The sequence below is a fragment of the Neolamprologus brichardi genome, chromosome 4, assembly GCF_056152115.1.
Source record: "Neolamprologus brichardi isolate AB-2024 chromosome 4, ASM5615211v1, whole genome shotgun sequence".
NCBI lineage: Eukaryota > Metazoa > Chordata > Actinopteri > Cichliformes > Cichlidae > Neolamprologus > Neolamprologus brichardi.
In genome coordinates, this window is record NC_142107.1 from 13947911 (window position 1) to 13966048 (window position 18138).

Below are 18138 nucleotides of genomic sequence, written 5' to 3' on the forward strand. Positions count from 1 at the left end.
CCTTCATTCACAGGGAATTAAGGTGTGTAAAGGTTTTCACACTAGATAAATAACAAATTCAGCAGGTCTGGAAAAACACAATGGATTCGCTTAGGATTTAATACTGGTTATACCATGCACAACAAGGGCTTGCAATGACTCACTGTTATACAGGGATATTTTGTAGGTGTAGTTAGTATGCCAACCTTTATTCCATTCATAGCCATTCTACTATAATGCAGATAAAATATAAAACATTGCATCCATAGTGAAAGTCAGATTCTGGTTTGTTCTACCTGCTTATAAAGGATTCCTCAATATTAACATAAATAAATAAAAAACAATAATTTTTAAGTTGAGTCATTGGTGTGTAGCACAGACTTCTGATTTGCAAGTTTTGTTTAATTTATGTCTATAAACAAACTACACTTAATTCACTGTAACACCTTGTGCAAAATACAGAATTTATTTGCAGATTCTGTTTTAAATATTAGGAAGCAGGTCAGTGTCAGATGAGCTGGCAGGATGCAACTGTTTTTGCTATGTTAGGTCATTATTTTCTACACAGTACAGAAGACATTAAAGTGTTAGATGTGTTGTTTAGTGTCTTCACACACTGTTTTTGGTCAAATAAGCAAAATCGCATAATACTTCAATTTAAGACTGCAATGCTTTCTAAGAGTGCCTGTGAGTGTGTTCATTTCAGCAGGGTCTTCATAACTCTTATGGAAGAACCTTTGTAACCACCACCAAAGTGGTTCCAGTGATTCAGGTAGTGGAAGAGTTGGTAAAGCTGGTTCCTCTTTGCAAATCCTGGTGCTTGGGGAATCTTGCTGTGGTATGCAGAGTAAAAAGAACTGTTGAAGCCACCAAACATCCCGGCAATACCCAACTCAAACTCAGAGTGGCCATAGAAGGAAGCAGGATCAAAGATGACTGGGCCGTCTGCACACTCTGCCACGTTTCCTCCCCATAAATCTCCATGTAGGAGAGCGGGGACTATCTCCACATCTTTGAAGAACTGAGGGATCTTCAACTGGAAATAAGAGACACAACATGCACATTACAATGCTGTTACAATCATAATGTCTTGTGCAAAATATGTTTAATTTCAAACAGGATCAAAGGGAGGTTGCACCTGTAACTCAGCCCATAGTTCTCTGGTCTCCCTGTCTCCATACGATTTCTCCACCATGTTAAGCTGGTGCTGTAGCCTCTGCTGGGTGTAGAATGGCACCCAATCACTCTGCCATTGATTGTCCTGGAGAGGTAAGAATGAGAAAAAACTGTGATGCTGCTGAAATTCACTTTAACATCTTGAAGATTTGGAGACCAAACATTTGTAACACAACTTAGAGAAATCAATACTGTACACCTTCCACTAGAATTCAGACACAGTATATAGACACGTATACATTGGCTTTACCTGTGGCAGATATCCACAGCATGTAGCTACAACGAAGCCAAATTTTTCAACAGCAGCCACATCTGACTGCCCCGCTCCTTTTCCTGCATATATAGCAGTAATATTAATAAACAGTAATCACAAACGTTTTACCTTAAATATGACACAGTTCATTATTATTCATTGGTGTGTGTGTGTGTGTGTGTGTGTGTGTGTGTGTGTGTGTGTGTGTGTGTGTGTGTGTGTATTATCCACATTGTGGCATCCTAAAATGAAGTTAAACTGAATTACCCACTGTCTGTTGCTCTTTATTTAATTTTTCCAGTTGTTTCTTGTTGTGAAGATGCAGATCTGCCATCTTCTCTCCTAGCTGTTTTGAGTACCTGCTCATTGTGTTTAAAAATAAAGTATGTCATTGAAAAAATATTTTGCTCAGTGTTTCTAAAACTAAATTCATCTGCCCAAATTCTGCTTTAAACTGCACTAAAGAAAAATAATGTAGTCAAGATCTCTCTTACTTGCTAAGACTGTTCATGTCCAGATGTTCCATCACAAATACAGAGCCTCCTGTGTCAAGCTCAATCACCTTTATGGGCTTGGGGACTTTCACAGTTTCTGTCTTTACAATAGCCTCCAGACTGGCCATTTCTCCATCAAACATCAGTTTGGCCTGGATAATTTAAAGACAGGACAACACGGTCTGGTAAACACAAGCTTCAGTAAATGTAAATTTTTGCATTGTTCTCCACTCCACAACATCTACACAAAGTCCACGGACAGTAGTGTGGTGCAGCTGCTGGATCATGTCCTATTCACTTAAGTCCCGAGTTGAACACACGCCGAAAGCCGATCATGAACTGAATGACACAGCAGTTAAAGAAAATGAAAAACTAACAATGACAAATACCTCACTCTTGTGATTTATCTTTACAAACACTTTCCCAGTGTCAGTATGATAACTCTGTCCCTCGCTGATGCATCCACCTCCAGCATGACCAGCTGATTTCAGCATGGTTGTCCCCAACTCCTTTTTTAACTTAGCTTCCATGATTATTTATCATCAGTTCCAGGACAGTTACAGCAGGACTAAAACCACCTACGCATCGCAAATGCGGGTATGAAAGTCTTTCTGACAGTTTCCGTTGCGGCAGCCAACCAGGACTTTGTCCCGAAGCAGGATCTTGTTTTTCTTCCGTTATGTAAATAATGATTGAGTAGTAGCCAATCATAAACAAGTTTGGGTTGATTGATTTCTACTTTGCCCAATAGTTGCGACGTTTGTCCGGTCACGTGAACGTCGCCATGGTGCCAAGTGAGGCTACAGCTATACGCGACGAGTTTAACTATGGTTCTGCGGAAAAACCGGCATGACCAGCAAAGAAATGTGTTTACTCCTCGGAGCGACCGGTGTTGGAAAGACGTTGTTGCTAAAACGTCTACAAAATATCCTTTGTGGCCATGTGAATTTCTTTGGCGTAAAAGGAAATACTACCAAATAGCTTAATTAGCTAACTAATTTAGCCTATGAGCTTGTGTAGTACTTAAGTTGCTAAGTAATGGACGACCAGGGTTTGTATATCGCCTTTCCCAATTGCCAAATGTCGATACCCAGTGTTATTTTATTTTGCATCGGTATGTGTACAAATTCATTTTCATAATAAGATCTGTAAGAGAGATTATTATTACAATATTTAAGCTATGGTAGCCCTTATTAGTCCAATAGTTTGGAAATTCACATTACAGCAGAAATTAGTGCTGGACCGTAATATGAAATTGTCAGTGGTCAGAAAGTGGATAATAACAATAATAATTATAATTATATAAAACAATAGGAAACATGTACAAGATAGAAGAAGTATAATTTAAATGTGTGTACATATATGGCGCAGTGATAAAATAAAATAACATCTTTAGATGCCTAGAAGCAAAAAAAACAGAGCCCTGAATGATGCTAATAGAAGATGGAGTGTTGAAAACAGTTGCACACTGTGATTTATCAGTCCCCAATGTGTGCATGTGTAAGTATACATGTGTTTTACTGCTGTGGCTCTGCTGGATGGAAAGACCTCCAATATTGCTCCTCTACACACCGTGGGTCCAGCAGCCTGACGCTGAAAAAGCTGCTCAGGGCTGTACGTGTGTCCTGCATGGGGTGGGACGTGTTTAGCTACCATGCTACCTGTCACTTACTACCTCCACTGGGTCAAGAGGGCATCATGTTGGCACTCTTGGTCTACCTGTTTCAATTCTTTTTGTCCCCAGTAGAGATACTGCTGCCCCAACAGACCAACACCATTACAGATAGCTGTTGGAACCACAGAGTCTTCAGGAGCTTCTCCTGCACTTCAAAAGTCCTTGGCAAACTTACCAGATACAGCCTGCTCTGTCCTTTTCTGTAAATAGCTTTTTTTTTTTATATATAGTCCACATTCTCCATTTCGTAAGTGGAGAAGGATATTTGTGCCTGTGGACGTTCACCACCAGCCCTTTGGTTTTTCCAGTATTTATCTGGAGGCCGTTCTCGTTCACATAGCTATTTCTGTATTTTTCCAGTTGCTTTATTCTAAAAATTATATTTCAGAGATTGAAAGGAAAGTGATCTGCAACAGCGCAAGTTAAACACTATCCTCCAGTTGCCTAGATTGCATGCATGCGGCCCATCGCATATAAACTTAGCCCAAATTGGTGGATTATTAATAAACTGTCATCTGAACAGATGACATGATCTCATTTGTGAGGTGACAAGTCAACAGTAGTCTCTCAGCTGTGACATCACCAACCTTACTCATAACAAATATTCAAGTTCTACTTTCATAGCTCATAAAATATTGCATAAACATTTCAAAATGTTTTTCTTTAAAGCTGATGGCAATGCTGTCTCCAGTCGATTTTCCTATCAGATTTCATTTACAGTTTATCGTACATGGTTTAGATGAATTAGGGACACCACCTTCAACTCTTCCCACAGTAAGTACTAATGGACAGTTCAAAGTCTCTGACACCTTATCCGTGTAAGTTCTCCATCTCCAGTCTTCATTTTTTGTAGGTAGGAACCAATCTGACAGATCTAACCGTAAAGAAGAAGAAGGTGACTGTGAGAGAGCTGGGAGGCTGCATGGGCCCTATATGGCCCAGTTACTTCAAAGACTGCTCCTCTGTCATTGTATGATCTTTGTATACATGCTGTTTATATTTGTAATATTCAATATGGGTTTACTAAATTGAAGTACTTGAGTAGATTTCTTTTGTTTACATTTCTCCATAGTTCATGGTGGATTCGGCCAACATTGCTCAGATATCCTCCTCCTGTATCCAGTTGCTGTCAGTACTCTCAGCTGAGCCTCTGAGCAAGGCCTCTGTGCTTATTCTCTTCAACAAGAGGTGACACTCGTAGAATACACATCAGTCTCTATTCGTGTTTTACCATATTGTACAGGATCTTTAGCAGGTTGAATGCAATTTGTATGTAATAAGGAAAGCTAATAATGGCACTAGGAAATTTTTGATTTTCTTTTCCAATTTTATATTTTCCCCCAGGGACATGCCTTGCACTATGAGCCTTATAGAGATAAAGTCACTGTTCAGGATGGATGACATTGTTGCATCTGCAACTCAGCCAATCACAACACTGGAAGTCAGTGCCAGATCTGGAGAGGGACTTAAAGAGGTGATGAGCTGGCTGGAGTCCGTCACAGTCAAGTGACATACGCTTACTGATTACTTCATTAGGTACACAATTACTCTTTCATGCAAATATCTAATCAGCTAATAACATGGCAGTAACTGAATTAGTTTAAGCATTGAAACATGGTAAAGATGATCTGCTGAACCGAGTTCTCTGGGTTCTCTGGCCTTGTTGTTGTAGATGGCCAGAGGAAAAGGAGACCAGAGGGGCTAAGAACAGGAAACAGGCTATAGTTTGCACAGGCTAACCAAAGTTAGACATCAAAGAATTGAAAAATGTTGCCTGGTCCAGTGAGTGTCAGTTTCTCCTGGGAATTTGGATGGTATTGTTACAATTTGGCATAAATAAAATGAAAGTATAGATCCACCCTGCCTTATATCAGAGGATCAGGCTGGTAGTGGTGTAATGGTGTGCCGGATATTTTCTTGGTACCCTGCACCCAGCAGGATAACGCAGTATGTCACAAAGCTCCAGTCATGAACTTGACAATCAGTTCACTGTACTCAAACGGCCTCAAGAGTCACCAGATCTCAATCCAGTGGAGCACCTTCAAAGTCTGGTGCAAACTCACACCATGGTTGTGCATATGACAGATCTGCAGCAAATACATAAGACTGTCAAGTCAGTGTGGACCAAAATCCAAGGAATGTTTCTAGCACCTAATAAAGTGGCCAGTGACTGTGTGTGCGTGTGTGTGTGTGTGTGCGTGCATGCGTGACAGTCTCTGTATTTGTATCTTATAATAGTGATACTGTTTATACAAAAAATGTTCTGCCTTTTGGTCTTTATCAGTTTATATGCTACTCTGTTGAGTTTTCATGGTGTGTTTCTCGTGTAAGAGTGTTTATCTTTGGTAGCACAAAGACATAACTGTACATTAGGCAAAGTGAAGAGGACGAAGTGATAGTATAACAGGATCAAATGATTGTCTCATTTGTAAAGGTCTTACTTTCATGCATTTGTTATTCGACGCAGAGTGGAAATCTGGGGTATTCCTGATTGATACTGTCACTTATAAGAGTTCCTGTTTTCTGTTATGGCTGTTTTCCATGGCTGTAAATCACATGAACTCTGTCTGAAATTTAAAAAAGCTCTTTCACTTCAGATTTAATATAAAAAATGAGTAACAACTCTTATAGAACTTTATGAAGATTTTACAGAATATTTTCTTATGTAAGGCATTCAGTATTTACCTTTGTATATGTTTTTTTCTTAATGAAATTTGGATTTTGTGTATGAACTTTGTTTTCAGTGTATGTGGATGTTATGTTGTTATGTTTTAATTGAGAGGAGCAGTTTTTTGTGTTTCTTTTTTGGCTTATTGTCACTTTTTTCTGTTTATTCTGGTAGTGGTGTAATGTAAGAACAGGTAATGTTGCTGACTTCACTACCAGCAGGGGGCGCAAACTGCTTATGAGACAGTGATACTGAGTGTGTTCCTGAGTCGTCATGATTTCATGTGACATGTATTGATACCAAGGGAAATGAGTAAATGCAAGTGAATAAACCCATGTGAAGAACTGAGCAGTGTTGTAAATACACTCCTATATTTGGTGAAGTCAGTGGTTTGCAAGCAATGAATAAACTCATATTCATACATTTTCTAAGGTTACTTCATATGAATTATTTGCTCACAGTCCTCCCAAACTATTACTTCATTCGCCACTTGAATTTCATAATAGCAGACTGGTATACATTGATTTTTCCCCACCAGCTCTGTTCCAGCCATATACCAGTATGATGCAGTACTTCAAGCAGCGAACAGGTAGATGTGCACATACCGAGAATGTGTAATCAGCAGTGACCACCTAAACCTGTAATGCATCTTCCCTCTTACAGCTTAGTTTGTTGACAGCAAAATATTATCAGACCTTTTGTTTCTACGTTGTAGGGTATGACCTTGAAATTGTACTTGACACTTACTAGTTAGATTTCTTTTTTTTCTTTTTTTTAAAAAAAAGGTGTTATCTCTGTTGTAGTCTGTTCATTAAAAGAGGAGCAGGATATGTTGCTGCAGTGAAGAGCAGATTCAGTTTGCGTCTACCTAAAGGTTATTGTGCATTACAAGAATATAAAAACAACTAAGAATAGGTTTTTCATACAAGTCCATTGGGCTGTAGTTTGGTGTGCAGTTAGAGCAATATTTCAAGAGGACAATTTAGTGAATTTCCATTTTTCTAAAATATTTTTTCCGGTTTAGTTTGTCCTCATAAGAAGGGGTTTTGACTGCTCTGTGCGGCCTGTGATCCCTGAGCACTTGCTGAAGAGAAAGGCAACAAGGGCTCAGGGAGCCTCACTGGCAAGTCCAGTCCAGGATGGGGGGGGTGAGTATGTGACGACGGGATGCTGGCACCCGGATGACTCGTAGGCAGGGGCAAGGAGGCACTGTATGGAAGAGAAGTGGCGTGGGGAGCCGTCGAGGCGGAGCCGGTGCCCATTTGATTTAGACTTAGTTTCGGCTGATCTGTTTGGAATGGATTGCTGGGTGAAGGAGCATTCAGGCCTATGTGAAAAGAAATAAAGAAGAGAAAAAGTCTGCTTTTACCACCTATTCAAAGTTTATTTTTTCTAAAACTGAGCCTTGAACCTGATGAGTCAATGACGGCTTTATGTCTCTCATGACGCTACAGTTTCAAGCACACACTGTTCCCAAAACTCATCTGAGATTTAAAAGGCAGGAGCAAAAAACTTTAATTCTCATTCACAAATCAACTGGAGAGTACAAAAAACAGATACCAGCAAGGAAAAATGGAAATATCTAGCACTCTGCACGTGGGGGTTTTACTGCAGTCGTTACATGGCAGCGGATTATCACTCGCCTGCATTTACCAGTACATGGCCCACACTGGTAAATGATTAACATTGCCAGGTGCTAGTTGTGCTCATCTTATGCACAACCAGCACCTGGCTGATTTAAATACAATGTTTCAACTACTCTGTATGTCCAATAAGAAAGTGCAATGACTGCACCTGCAGTCAATAATACAAAACATACCTGATAAAAACGGGTTCTTGTTCTTGGCTGATGGGTTTGCTGGGATCAAGCTGTCCAAGTTCACCAAGGAAGCTGCCGAAGGGTCCAGGAAGGACTCGGGTGTCCGGCATGTTCGAGAGTTGGGGTCATTCAGGCTTTCTCGAAGACGAGAAAGGTCAAAAAGCTCAGGGCTGTCCTCTCGCCCACTAGCCCCGTTCACCTGACCACCATCCATAGCGTCATCAAACAGATCAGTATCTGTCAGCAGAAAAGTAGAAAGACAAGTAAGACTGCAAGTGGAACCAGCGTACAAAAAGTAGAACAAGAATAGCAGATAGTGTATTGTTTACCTGAGGGACTTAGAGTTCGGGGAGCAGGTTCTGTAGGTGCTGATCTTCCTGAAGGCGCTGTGAACAGATCAGCTCCTGAGGAGGATAAAAACATGACAGAAATGCTATTTAATGTTCTGTGGAACATAGGTAGTTTTTAAGATATCCAGGTGGGTGACGTCTTTATTTTAGTTACCCTACTTGTAAGTGAAAACACTCACCTGTATTTGCAGGCAAAGGCCATACAGGACTGAGGCTGGAGACGTTGTCCTGTGGTGGATCCCAGGGGTTGGCTGGAGGTTCCCACGGTGGGGGAGGGCTGTTTGAAGGTGGAGGTACCATCCATGGAGAATCAGCTCTTGGAACGCGGCTGCCTTCTTAATTAACACACAAATTTAAGAGTCTGTTAGCCGGTGAGCAGTTCAAATTATTTTGTAGCTACAAAAAGCAAAGAGTTTCATGTAAAAAGAAAAAAAGATTCTTCATCTTCATACGATTCCATCTAAAATAATATACCATGACCAAGCCAACAAGCCAAGGCTCACCGAAAGAGTCCCAATGGTCTGTACCTCCAGCCCCAGCAGCTGCCTGGTGTGAGGCATTATTCCACCGATGGTCACTGTGGGGCAGATCTGTGGGTACTGCGAAAACATCTACCAGGTCCATAAAGGCCGTCTGACCAAATTCATCAAAGAAAAACAAAACCAGAAAAAGAAGTTTATATTTCAACATATATTTTGATAGTATTATTGAATGTTTTCATAGTCATATACTACTGCTTATGTTTCAAGCTTTCATACCCCGCCTTTTTTCTCCATTTCACGTTTGCTCTCGTCCAGAGCTTTCTGGAGCAGGGACTCATCTCCTTGGCGGCTGAGCTGCTCCTTTCAACAGATGAAAGACACACGTAAGCCTTTATGGGTCACATCACACTATATTTCTCACTCAGTGACGGTGCACAGGAAAAATAGATGGCTTGCATTTTTCCTATGCAACATATGTACACAGTTGGCAGAAACCAGAAAATTCCCTGGCCAAAGAGAGGACAGAAAGCAGAGCATCCCTGTGATCTCTAACAGAGCAGTTCTATTGTGTTACTATATAGGAGTGTAGACAGAGAGGGTAAAAAAGGGGGAGGAAAGAGACAAAGAGAGTGAGACAGGAAGCGGGGGTCCAAAGGTTGCAGAGATAATACAACAAAGTGAACGTTATACAACTTTTTCAAACAAGGCAAAGAAAAGGAAGCATAAGTGTGACAATAAGGGACTGTAAAGGTTGTATGGGGGAAAATATAATAAAAAAAATACAGAGAGAAAGGATGATTTAGGACAAGTGGCACTGATCATATAATGGCTTATGTTGTAACAGAGGACTGAAATTAAACAGGTAATATTCTCCTGAGCTGTTCAGGAAGCAAGTCCGAATTTACATTATAAATACAGTATTGTGCAAAAGTTGACCCACATTTAATTTCCATATATATATTATATATATATATATATATATATATATATATATATATATATATATATATATATATATATATATATATATATATATATATATATATATATATATATATATATATATATATATATATATATATATCTCACTGGGATATAAAGAAATAGGCAAAATAGTGATGTATCAATTTATGATTTATTTATTTACGATGTGGAATAAAATGGCTTGAAATACAGCATATATAGCAGCTTTCTTTCTCTCTTCGTTGGATGTTGGCTGTCTTTACTTCTGTTCTCTGTCAAGATGATCTTACACTGTTACAATAATGTTGAGGTGTGGGCTCTGTAGAGGTTAATTCATGACCAATAGTGTTCCACTGTGTGTTTTCCTTTGCTGGATTTTTCCTGTTTCTTAAGAACATGATAAACCCTGAGACACATTGGTGACCTGCCCAGGGTGCACCCTACCATTCGCCCTATGGCAGTTGGGATACGCTCCAGCCCACCCATGACTCTGAATTGGATAAGTAAAAGAAGATGGATGGATGACTTTCAGATGCTTTCCATTTCCTTTTTTAGTTCTTCCACTTCTTTTGTCCTCCACTTGTGGATTTCCTTAAATTTATAATGAACACACCGCACACCATGCTGAGATATGGCGAGTTTTAGCTAATAGCTTTGTGGGAATCACATTGTTGGTGCAAAATGATTCTTTTTTGCTTGTCAAACCGTGTCATCTTTAGTACTTTTCATAGATTCAACTAAAGAAAATGGAAAAAAAACTTGATTTTTGTGACAGACTGGAAGTGCCAAAATATACCATTTACAATTGCTTCTTTGCTAAGTTGTCTGTGTTTACACAGCACTGATTCATCACTTGAGCAAGCTGCCTTTTTTTTTTTTTTTTTTGCTTAAATGATTGTTTTTCTAAGCCACGTAACACTACCAAAAAAAAAAAAAATCCTTTAATAATGAGTGGAAAAAACAGTCAATGTCCAAGGAAAAGCTTTGAAAGACCTCCAAAAAAATCTGGAGAATTATGGCTTAAGACAACTTCAAAAAATAAAACAGTTACAAGAAGTCTGGTTCAGTAGAAGCCAGAAATGAGGGGGTGGCTCAAGTCTTTTGCACAGCACTGTAATTCACACTGAAGTGACAAGTGTGGTCATCTGCACCTTCATTTTTTATAAATAACTTGTGAAAAATGTCACGACAGTTCTTACTGTCTATTTCAAAAGTGCTTAGGAAATGGTTCAAGTCCTCTCACCCACTCCCCAGGACACTCTACCTGCTGGTGCTCCTCCTTGCTCAAGCTCAGGGCCAACTGGAGCTGAGTTTCCTCGTCCATATCCAGGGCAGCAGCAGGAGCGCGTTGGACTGGCTGTGAAAGTGTAAACCAAGGAGGGATTTACAGTCAGCTTCCATTTTAACAGAAATAAAGTTGGGCATCCTCACAGTACTTCACAAGCAAATTTAACAGGTTTCCCAATCAATGTGAAGGAGCCAGTCCTTTGCCCTTCCCTGACACCACACCAGAAGGTTAGCAGCACCAGGTCAGAGCCTGAGATGTGTGTCTCATAGTGTACTCAGAGGAAACAACTTATGGTTAGTATAAGAAAAAACAAAGGATGAAACTACAATTGGTTAATTTTTAGAGAAAGTTGCATATTTCTTTGCTGTTCAAAAGTGAGTGAGTGAAGGGGGGATAGTTCAGTTGTAGGGAGGAGAGAAAGTGAGTAGGCATGCAGTTGCTTCTGTGAAGGAAAAACACTGGAATGTGATACTGGGTTAAATGTTTAAACCAAGGGACGAAAAAAAATGCAAAGGTAGCTGCATCCCTCCCAGTATACATGTACCTGGTGGGCCTCCTCTTTGCTGAGGCTCATAGCGATCTGGAGCTGGGTCTGCTCATCGATATCCACTCGAGGAGGTGGCTAGAGTTACACATGAGGGAATTGGAGGAAGGCAAATCAAAAAAATGGTAAAAAAGCATGCTTGATTTTGCTGTAATGATAGGCTATGCTGGAAAGAAGAGAAACAGATCAAATGCCTTGGATTTCTTATCAAAAATCGCAGCCGATTTGTCTGATTGCTGAAGTGGAAACTGATATGCACTCTAATATATTCCTACAGGAGCTGAAGCAGGAAGTCTCCGAGGGCAAAGCTGCCCTTGGCATGGAGACCGGGGCAGGCTGTGGAAGCTTGAGAGTGGATCAATGCACACATTCTGTCTGGCTTCTCACTCTTTCGCTCCCTCACTCTGCTCGGTCATTGTTGGCTACATCAGAGGTTGAGCTGATGATATCATTTTCTGACAACAGTTCTGGGAAATACACAGTCAGGAGCAACGCTTCACCACTGGGGCAGCTGTTTAATGTTTTACTACAGCATAAAATGTCAACAGCAAAGCGAAGAAGCCTCTTTCTGTCTGGCGCATGTGCCTGTAAGCGTGAAAGGTTTGTGCTCACTGAAAGAGCGAGTGTGTTGTGTGTTTTTGTACCTTTTCACTTTCTTCTCGGCTCATAGCCAGGGCCAGCTGCAGCTGTAGCTCCTCTTCGCCACTGGTTGCTGGCCGTGCTTGTTCCAGGTCTGGAGCTAGTTGAGGAGAGAAAGAGCAGAGGGGAGTGGGTTTTAGGGAGGAATGGGAAGCCATAGGATGAGAGAAACATGAACAGATGGAGGGAGGAAGGGGACGCAAAGCCAAGAAAGAAACACTTTAGGGTGATTTTTAAGGTCAGAAACGAGCTGGCACTGTTTTTGCATGTTAATTTTCCATTGCCTGTTGTTAAGGGCCTTTGATCACATTGCTTGCCACAGTCTGCCTGCACTGAGAACAATGGTGTGGCTGTGTGGAGAGTTCGGCTGGTGGTGGGGGAGAGGAATGGATGGATTGGAGTGGGGCCCACCTTATTACCCCGAATCCTCTGGGCCAGTTGGAGGATTCAGGTCCAGATTTGAGAGAGGGAATAGGGAAGGGGGTCGGGGGGAGCTGGCAGCTTACCAGTCTGGGTGCCAGGCTGTGGGTCACAGGGCTAAAAGAGGGAAGCAGGCCACACGCTGGAAAAGTCAGGTCTTGGAAACCAATCTTTTCCACCGCACTGCCCCTCAATATCCCCCGTCTGAGCTGGAATACTTTCGAGCAATTAGCTGCTGACAACCTAGTGACCCCCTCCCATGGTACTAATCATCATCATGGAATCTTCTGGAAATCACCAAAATATCCCCCCGTTTTATAGTTAAAATCAGCTAGAGAGAAACAACAGGAGTGTGTGTGTGGGGGGCGGTGTTCTAAATCATCTGGGGTTTCTTTATCCAATTCCTTGCTATGATTTCTGGAATGGATAGGAAAGCCTCCTTCAAATAAACCATGCTATTTTTATAGTATCTTTGAACCACAGAACCAGAGCTAGGAATTGGACACTGGCCATGTGCTTCCGCTGGCACTCATTCTTGCTCAGAAAAGTATGCTAGTAATTTGTATTAGGTGGAAAATCTGTTGGACAAAAAAAAAGAAAGAAAGAAAATACAGTCATATACCGTCTTGCGGGTATACAGTATTTACTTTGCCCTCATGAAGCAAGCCACAGACATGAAGAGATAAAGAGAAACATCTGCCCTTGAGACACCACAAGGGCAAAAGTTACTAACAGCCTTTTTAAACAACATTCCCCACAAAGACCACACATTTGCCAAAGTATAGTACAGACCAGTAACACCACATTTATAAATGATGCATTTAGCTTTCCAGTTAGAGTTGTCACTTGTAGCTGATGAAGTCAGTGATACCATCTCTCCTCAGTCGCACACTGAAAATTTCAGTCTTATATCATCAACCCATCTAATGACCTAAACGCTTAAGTGGCAGATGACAGAGTATCACCTCAAGCAAACATGCTGTAAACCTGTGTTGCAGTGAAACAAGCACACATTGGGCCCCTTCTCTATCATAAATCCAGTTTAGCTGCGAGACAAGAGGAATCAAAGGAATGCAGATTCCCAACAGTGTGAAGAGAGCAAAACTGAAACGAAATCGCAGTCAGTTTATGCATATCAAGGCTCGGAAAGGTGGAGTGTGAGTATTAAAATAGCGTCAATGTAAGTGTTCAATTACAGGTGAGAACTAATAGTGTTTTCGAAACTACCTTGAAAACAGGTTTTGATTTACTTCATCACACATAAGAATTCAGGGAACTTATCAGATGAACTCATGACCATGTTAACTTGTGACTTGCCATGTGAGTGATTCAGAAAAATTACAGCTCCCGTGCAAAAGGAAATATTCAAGTACTCAACACTGTGTGCTTTGAGTAATGTAATATATAGTCTGTAGTTACACAACAGCCCCTGCTACTCACAGCGGAAGGAGGAAGGAGAGCTTCTGCACCTGCCGCCCTCATCACTCGGGTATCCTGGGTAAGGAGGAGGTAAGGGACTCGAACCTAAGCTACTTGTGACCCCTGTCATGCGTGTTTTGGTCTTCAGTGCCTGGGTTCGCTCCTTCTTTAGCTTTTCTTCATCCCTCAACAGAGCCACCAACTGTTTAGCCTTTTCCCTCACATTGAGACCCTGGTCACGTCCATCTCGATCTAAGTACTGGAAGTCTCTCAGTGTCTGAATGCTGTATATGTTGTCCCGGCAATCCCTGGCTACGCGCTCAGACCCCGTTTTGATTAAATAGTCCAGTAGCGTGAGCGCCTTGTAAACATGCCTCCAGTTTTTGCCGTGATCATTGAGCCTCTTCCAGACCATACCCATAACCTCGGCGAAAGCCACAACATTGAAGGTCAGATCTGCAATTTCAGCCATGAGCGAGCTGGAGGGTCCCCAGGGGTCGTTGGAGGTGGCCTCTCTAACTTTTATCTCGGCCTCGGTGTAGTTGTTGACCATGTTTTTCATTTGGCGGCGGATCGATGATGTCTGCATGATGGCAGCGGTGTTTAACAGGTAGAGGAAGAAAATCTAGCAGCAGCAGGCCAGCCCACTGTGTTGCTTCAAAGGAAAACGGGCTTGTTCAGCTTAACAGAAAAATGCGGTTAAAGTGAAGGCCTAAAGGTGACTTCAGCTGTGTCCACAAGTGTGCTCCTTCTGGAAGAACAAAAACATGATTTAAGCATATGCATATGTAAAATAAGAATTTAACATAACTTGTCGGCTTTATAACTCCTTATACATCATCTTCTGTCTGCAATTATCAGCAGCATTAGTGAGCTCGCCTAGCTCTCATGTTTTCCCACCCATTATTAGTGTTTGGAAGGAGAAAAATGACTCCACGCCTCTGAGCAAAGTGAAAAAAAACACCTGATCTCGGTTTTCCCCGAATTTACTTGAAGACATGGGCGATGGCTTAAGGCATGCAGTGCACTGTTCCTAAGCGGGCAGCCACCAGCTTGACAAATATTTGCTATATCTTATTTCATTTGTCACTTTTGCTGCTAATAAAAGCACAGTTTTTGTCATACCAAACTCACTGTATCTGGGACTACTGTTTAATCTGCAGGTGTTGGGCATTATGAGAAAAGGGAGGGGCTCCACCTCCCCTGCTGGTCTGACCTGGTTACATCATCATGACAGCAGTGGTGGGCCTCCCATAATTAACGAAACACCCAGTGTCCTGTACATGTAAGCATATGTCTATCTGCCTGAATCACCAAAATGTTTTTCTGCAGCAGTTACAGAAAATTATGCCTTACAGTACATGTCACTTTGTCCTGAACTTTGGATTGCTTTGTCTTACATAGTCAGGGGAATCATAAGCTAACTGATAAGCTTCCTCTCCCCCACATAAAGGAGTACAAAGATGAGTGACAGCCCAATCACATCAGTAGGACTTACCCAAAAAAAAGTAAAACAGCAAAAATTACGCTTGAAAATCTATTGTGTTACACGAAATATGAGCACACTGCTACTTTTGTCTCTCAAAAGATTTAGCTGTACCTTTGACTGTACCAGGATAAGAGGGAGTGAGTGAGTCTATTTCTGGTTCAAAGAACAGCAGGTTCAGTGATCAATGCAGGCCCGATTCACTGCTTAGGCCCTTCTTGAAACTACATAGCTGTGCCCAGAAAATAAGAGAAAATGCGTCCTTCCTGTAACTTTCTGTCAGTGGAAGTCAGTTTAAAGGAAAAGGTGGTTTTATGAGGGCTAGCAGAGGAGAAATGTTTAACAGAAGTCAGTTCAAGTCTCTCTGGACATATTTCTGCCTCTGTTAATGTGGCAAAATGAAGACGATAAATTCTTTTTAAGTCAAATTTTGGCACCTTGATTTCGTTAATTATGACAAAGCTCAAACTACAGCCAGGAAGAGAGGCAGGCCCAAAACATTAACACACACAAAAACACAACTGATTTTCCATTTCTGACCTTGACTTGACCATTTTCAAATTTGGAGGATTTAAACAATTTTAAAAAAAGAAAGAAAAAAAAAGTCCTGCTTAAATTAAAAGAACGCGATCTATCTGCACTTATAGGACGCAACCCCCGCCCCAAATAAAACTGCTCCCAGATCGGGCCTACATACCCGCCCAGGTATTCTTCACTGCGGGCTACAACCGTGAGAAAAATCACTGACCCGCTGGGGGAAAGCGCGGCTCTTTTCCTGACATGCTCTTTCTGTCCCAAACTAGGAAGACCGGGGCCATTATTGCGTCAAACGCGATGATCGGGTAGGTGAAGTATGTGACCGTGACTCAGCCTTGTTTCCGAGTTTAAAAGTTAAAACCCCGATAAAACGAAAAGAAACCACGAAAAACATAAAGATCATCTCCACCGCGTCCACTTTCCCTCTTACCTTCATGTCATAGCGCGTCAGTGTGGTCCCAACTTGGGGAAGCTTTGGGTAGAATAAGAAACGCCTCCGCCTCTCGGCATATCCCGTAGCTGTCGCACAGAGAAGAACTAGTGGAGAAAGATATTTAAAGCCCAAAGCAAAGCAGTCAGCGAGAAGCGCACGGACTGTGTAAGAATCCCAAACTACGGCGCGGAGGCGGAAGCTGCTGTTTAGTTTGTTATCAAACTAAGTTGTGTGTGCTTATCACAAATCCAGGCACTGAGCCTGCAGATGGCACAGCCCCCTATAAACACGCGAACACACACAGTAAAAATGGATGGATGGAGAGAAGGGGAGGGAGGGAGGCCTGCTCGGTGCATGCAGAGTCAGACTTAACTCTTTCACTGCCTGATGGAAAATCATCTGTCGTAACTGAAGCAGGTGATCACAGCACATGCTGAGGAATCTCTCTTTTTCTCTGCCACAAACATTCACAAGCTTAAAACAACTAGAACTGTGTGTTATTTGCGAGTGGTGCAAACACACAGCTAGACCGATGTACAATTTTGTACTGTGAGATAAGAACAAATAATCTAAGCCAGGCACAGATCTTTTCACAGAAAGTCGGCGCTGCAACACTTTTTGAGTGAACATACTCTCCCAGGGGGAGTGTACAAAGAACTACACTTCCTTCCCACCAGCTTCTTCCATGCATTTCTGCTCTTTACTTATTTATTACCACTAATGGGTTCTTGTCTGAACTCCCATCCTTGTGCATTAAGACCTCAATCTGCTCTGTATTCACTCTGGCTTGGACTCAGACAAATGCACAGTGTAATCTGAGGGTGTCTGTATGAACATACAGTGAGTGCAAAATGATTATCTAACTAAAGGGAGAAGCTGCTGGAGAGAGAGCAGCGGGTCTTGTGGTTGACTGAGCAGGATATACAGGAAATACCAGCTCAACCTTGTAACAACAAAACCACTCCTGAAGACAACTGAAGGGCAAAGTGCACAGGAATTAAAATGTCATCAAGCGATATGACGTATGATTTGGGGGTTAAAAATAATATATATATATCTGAAATAAGTGTGTACTGCCCGGCCCTGTGTGTAGGAATGTACTATGGCTTGCTGCAGCCGCCCTGTTCACTTTCACTGATCCAGTCAGTCAAGCTCATTTCATATACCTCTTTCAGCCCTCCTCCTCTCTGTCTTTATTTCTCCTCAAAACAGATGCCTGAACATTCTTTGTTCCCCAACAAAGGCGTGATGAGGTCAGGACAGGGGGGACATGCAGGCGAGGGCTGGGAAAACAGAGGGGGAGGAGAGAGGACGGCCAATGATGACGTCATGCAAGAAAGGCAATCAGACTTCAAGTGTGTGTGCACATGTGTTACTTCTGGAGACATTAATCTATTAACACAGTCTTATACCTCCTGGGGACACCTCCATTACAGTGAGTGTGTATAATGTAAATTACTACACTGAAAGGAAGAGTTAGATTATGGTGGTTATAGCCATAGTAAGTCTCAGG

General features: G+C 41.7%; 3 protein-coding genes and 1 long non-coding RNA gene across 8 annotated transcripts; 2 read left to right on the top strand and 2 right to left on the bottom strand.

The window, feature by feature from the left end:
* Window positions 1-422: 422 nt before the first annotated feature.
* On the bottom strand, window positions 423-2676 carry fn3krp (fructosamine 3 kinase related protein). The gene is made up of 6 exons (XM_006791348.3): window positions 2292-2676; window positions 1903-2054; window positions 1676-1767; window positions 1406-1488; window positions 1118-1240; window positions 423-1015 (listed from the first exon to the last, which is right to left on the bottom strand). The coding sequence occupies exons 1-6, from the start codon at window positions 2430-2432 to the stop codon at window positions 677-679; spliced, it is 930 nt and encodes a 309-aa protein (XP_006791411.1). The 5' UTR covers window positions 2433-2676; the 3' UTR covers window positions 423-676.
* A 1-nt stretch (window position 2677) lies between these two features.
* arl16 (ARF like GTPase 16) lies at window positions 2678-6662 on the top strand. Of its 2 annotated transcripts, XM_006791347.3 has the most exons (6): window positions 2678-2827; window positions 4296-4351; window positions 4431-4547; window positions 4650-4765; window positions 4922-5113; window positions 5250-6662. In XM_006791347.3, exons 1-5 carry the CDS (start codon window positions 2752-2754, stop codon window positions 5085-5087), a joined length of 531 nt encoding a protein of 176 aa, XP_006791410.3. In that variant the 5' UTR covers window positions 2678-2751; the 3' UTR covers window positions 5088-5113; window positions 5250-6662. The 2 variants fall into 2 exon arrangements, with proteins under 2 accessions (XP_006791410.3, XP_006791409.3); XM_006791346.3 differs by having other exon boundaries at window positions 4922-6662.
* epn3a (epsin 3a) lies at window positions 6161-16915 on the bottom strand. Of its 4 annotated transcripts, none has more exons than XM_006791343.2 (11): window positions 16623-16915; window positions 14191-14920; window positions 12336-12430; window positions 11692-11769; window positions 11124-11216; window positions 9173-9256; window positions 8942-9047; window positions 8594-8749; window positions 8394-8468; window positions 8065-8301; window positions 6161-7572 (listed from the first exon to the last, which is right to left on the bottom strand). In XM_006791343.2, exons 2-11 carry the CDS (start codon window positions 14756-14758, stop codon window positions 7277-7279), a joined length of 1788 nt encoding a protein of 595 aa, XP_006791406.1. In that variant the 5' UTR covers window positions 14759-14920; window positions 16623-16915; the 3' UTR covers window positions 6161-7276. The 4 variants fall into 4 exon arrangements, with proteins under 4 accessions (XP_006791406.1, XP_006791405.1, XP_006791404.1 ...); XM_006791342.2 differs by having other exon boundaries at window positions 8594-8746; window positions 8918-9047; XM_006791341.2 differs by having other exon boundaries at window positions 8918-9047.
* On the top strand, window positions 8612-11300 carry LOC148102971 (uncharacterized). Its single transcript, XR_015718994.1, has 3 exons — window positions 8612-8785; window positions 9212-9279; window positions 11114-11300. It is a non-coding gene; the product is annotated as an uncharacterized LOC148102971 (long non-coding RNA).
* Window positions 16916-18138: the final 1223 nt, after the last annotated feature.

What these genes read in the sequence shown, in the direction of transcription:
- fn3krp (XM_006791348.3), bottom strand. Translation starts at nt 2,432, where the DNA reads ATGGAAGCTAAGTTAAAAAAGGAGTTGGGGACAACCATGCTGAAATCA. An exon ending in AGATAAATCACAAGAGTGAG is followed by an intron (nt 2,055 to 2,291) that starts GTATTTGTCATT and finishes TAAATTATCCAG; the next exon opens with GCCAAACTGATGTTTGATGG. An exon ending in GACATGAACAGTCTTAGCAA is followed by an intron (nt 1,768 to 1,902) that starts GTAAGAGAGATC and finishes CACAATGAGCAG; the next exon opens with GTACTCAAAACAGCTAGGAG.
- arl16 (XM_006791346.3), top strand. Translation starts at nt 2,752, where the DNA reads ATGACCAGCAAAGAAATGTGTTTACTCCTCGGAGCGACCGGTGTTGGA. An exon ending in CACCTTCAACTCTTCCCACA is followed by an intron (nt 4,352 to 4,430) that starts GTAAGTACTAAT and finishes CATTTTTTGTAG; the next exon opens with GTAGGAACCAATCTGACAGA. An exon ending in AAGACTGCTCCTCTGTCATT is followed by an intron (nt 4,548 to 4,649) that starts GTATGATCTTTG and finishes ATTTCTCCATAG; the next exon opens with TTCATGGTGGATTCGGCCAA.
- epn3a (XM_006791341.2), bottom strand. Translation starts at nt 14,758, where the DNA reads ATGCAGACATCATCGATCCGCCGCCAAATGAAAAACATGGTCAACAAC. An exon ending in CTCTCCTTCCTCCTTCCGCT is followed by an intron (nt 12,431 to 14,190) that starts GTGAGTAGCAGG and finishes CTCCTCAACTAG; the next exon opens with CTCCAGACCTGGAACAAGCA. An exon ending in AAATGGAGAAAAAAGGCGGG is followed by an intron (nt 9,048 to 9,172) that starts GTATGAAAGCTT and finishes GAATTTGGTCAG; the next exon opens with ACGGCCTTTATGGACCTGGT.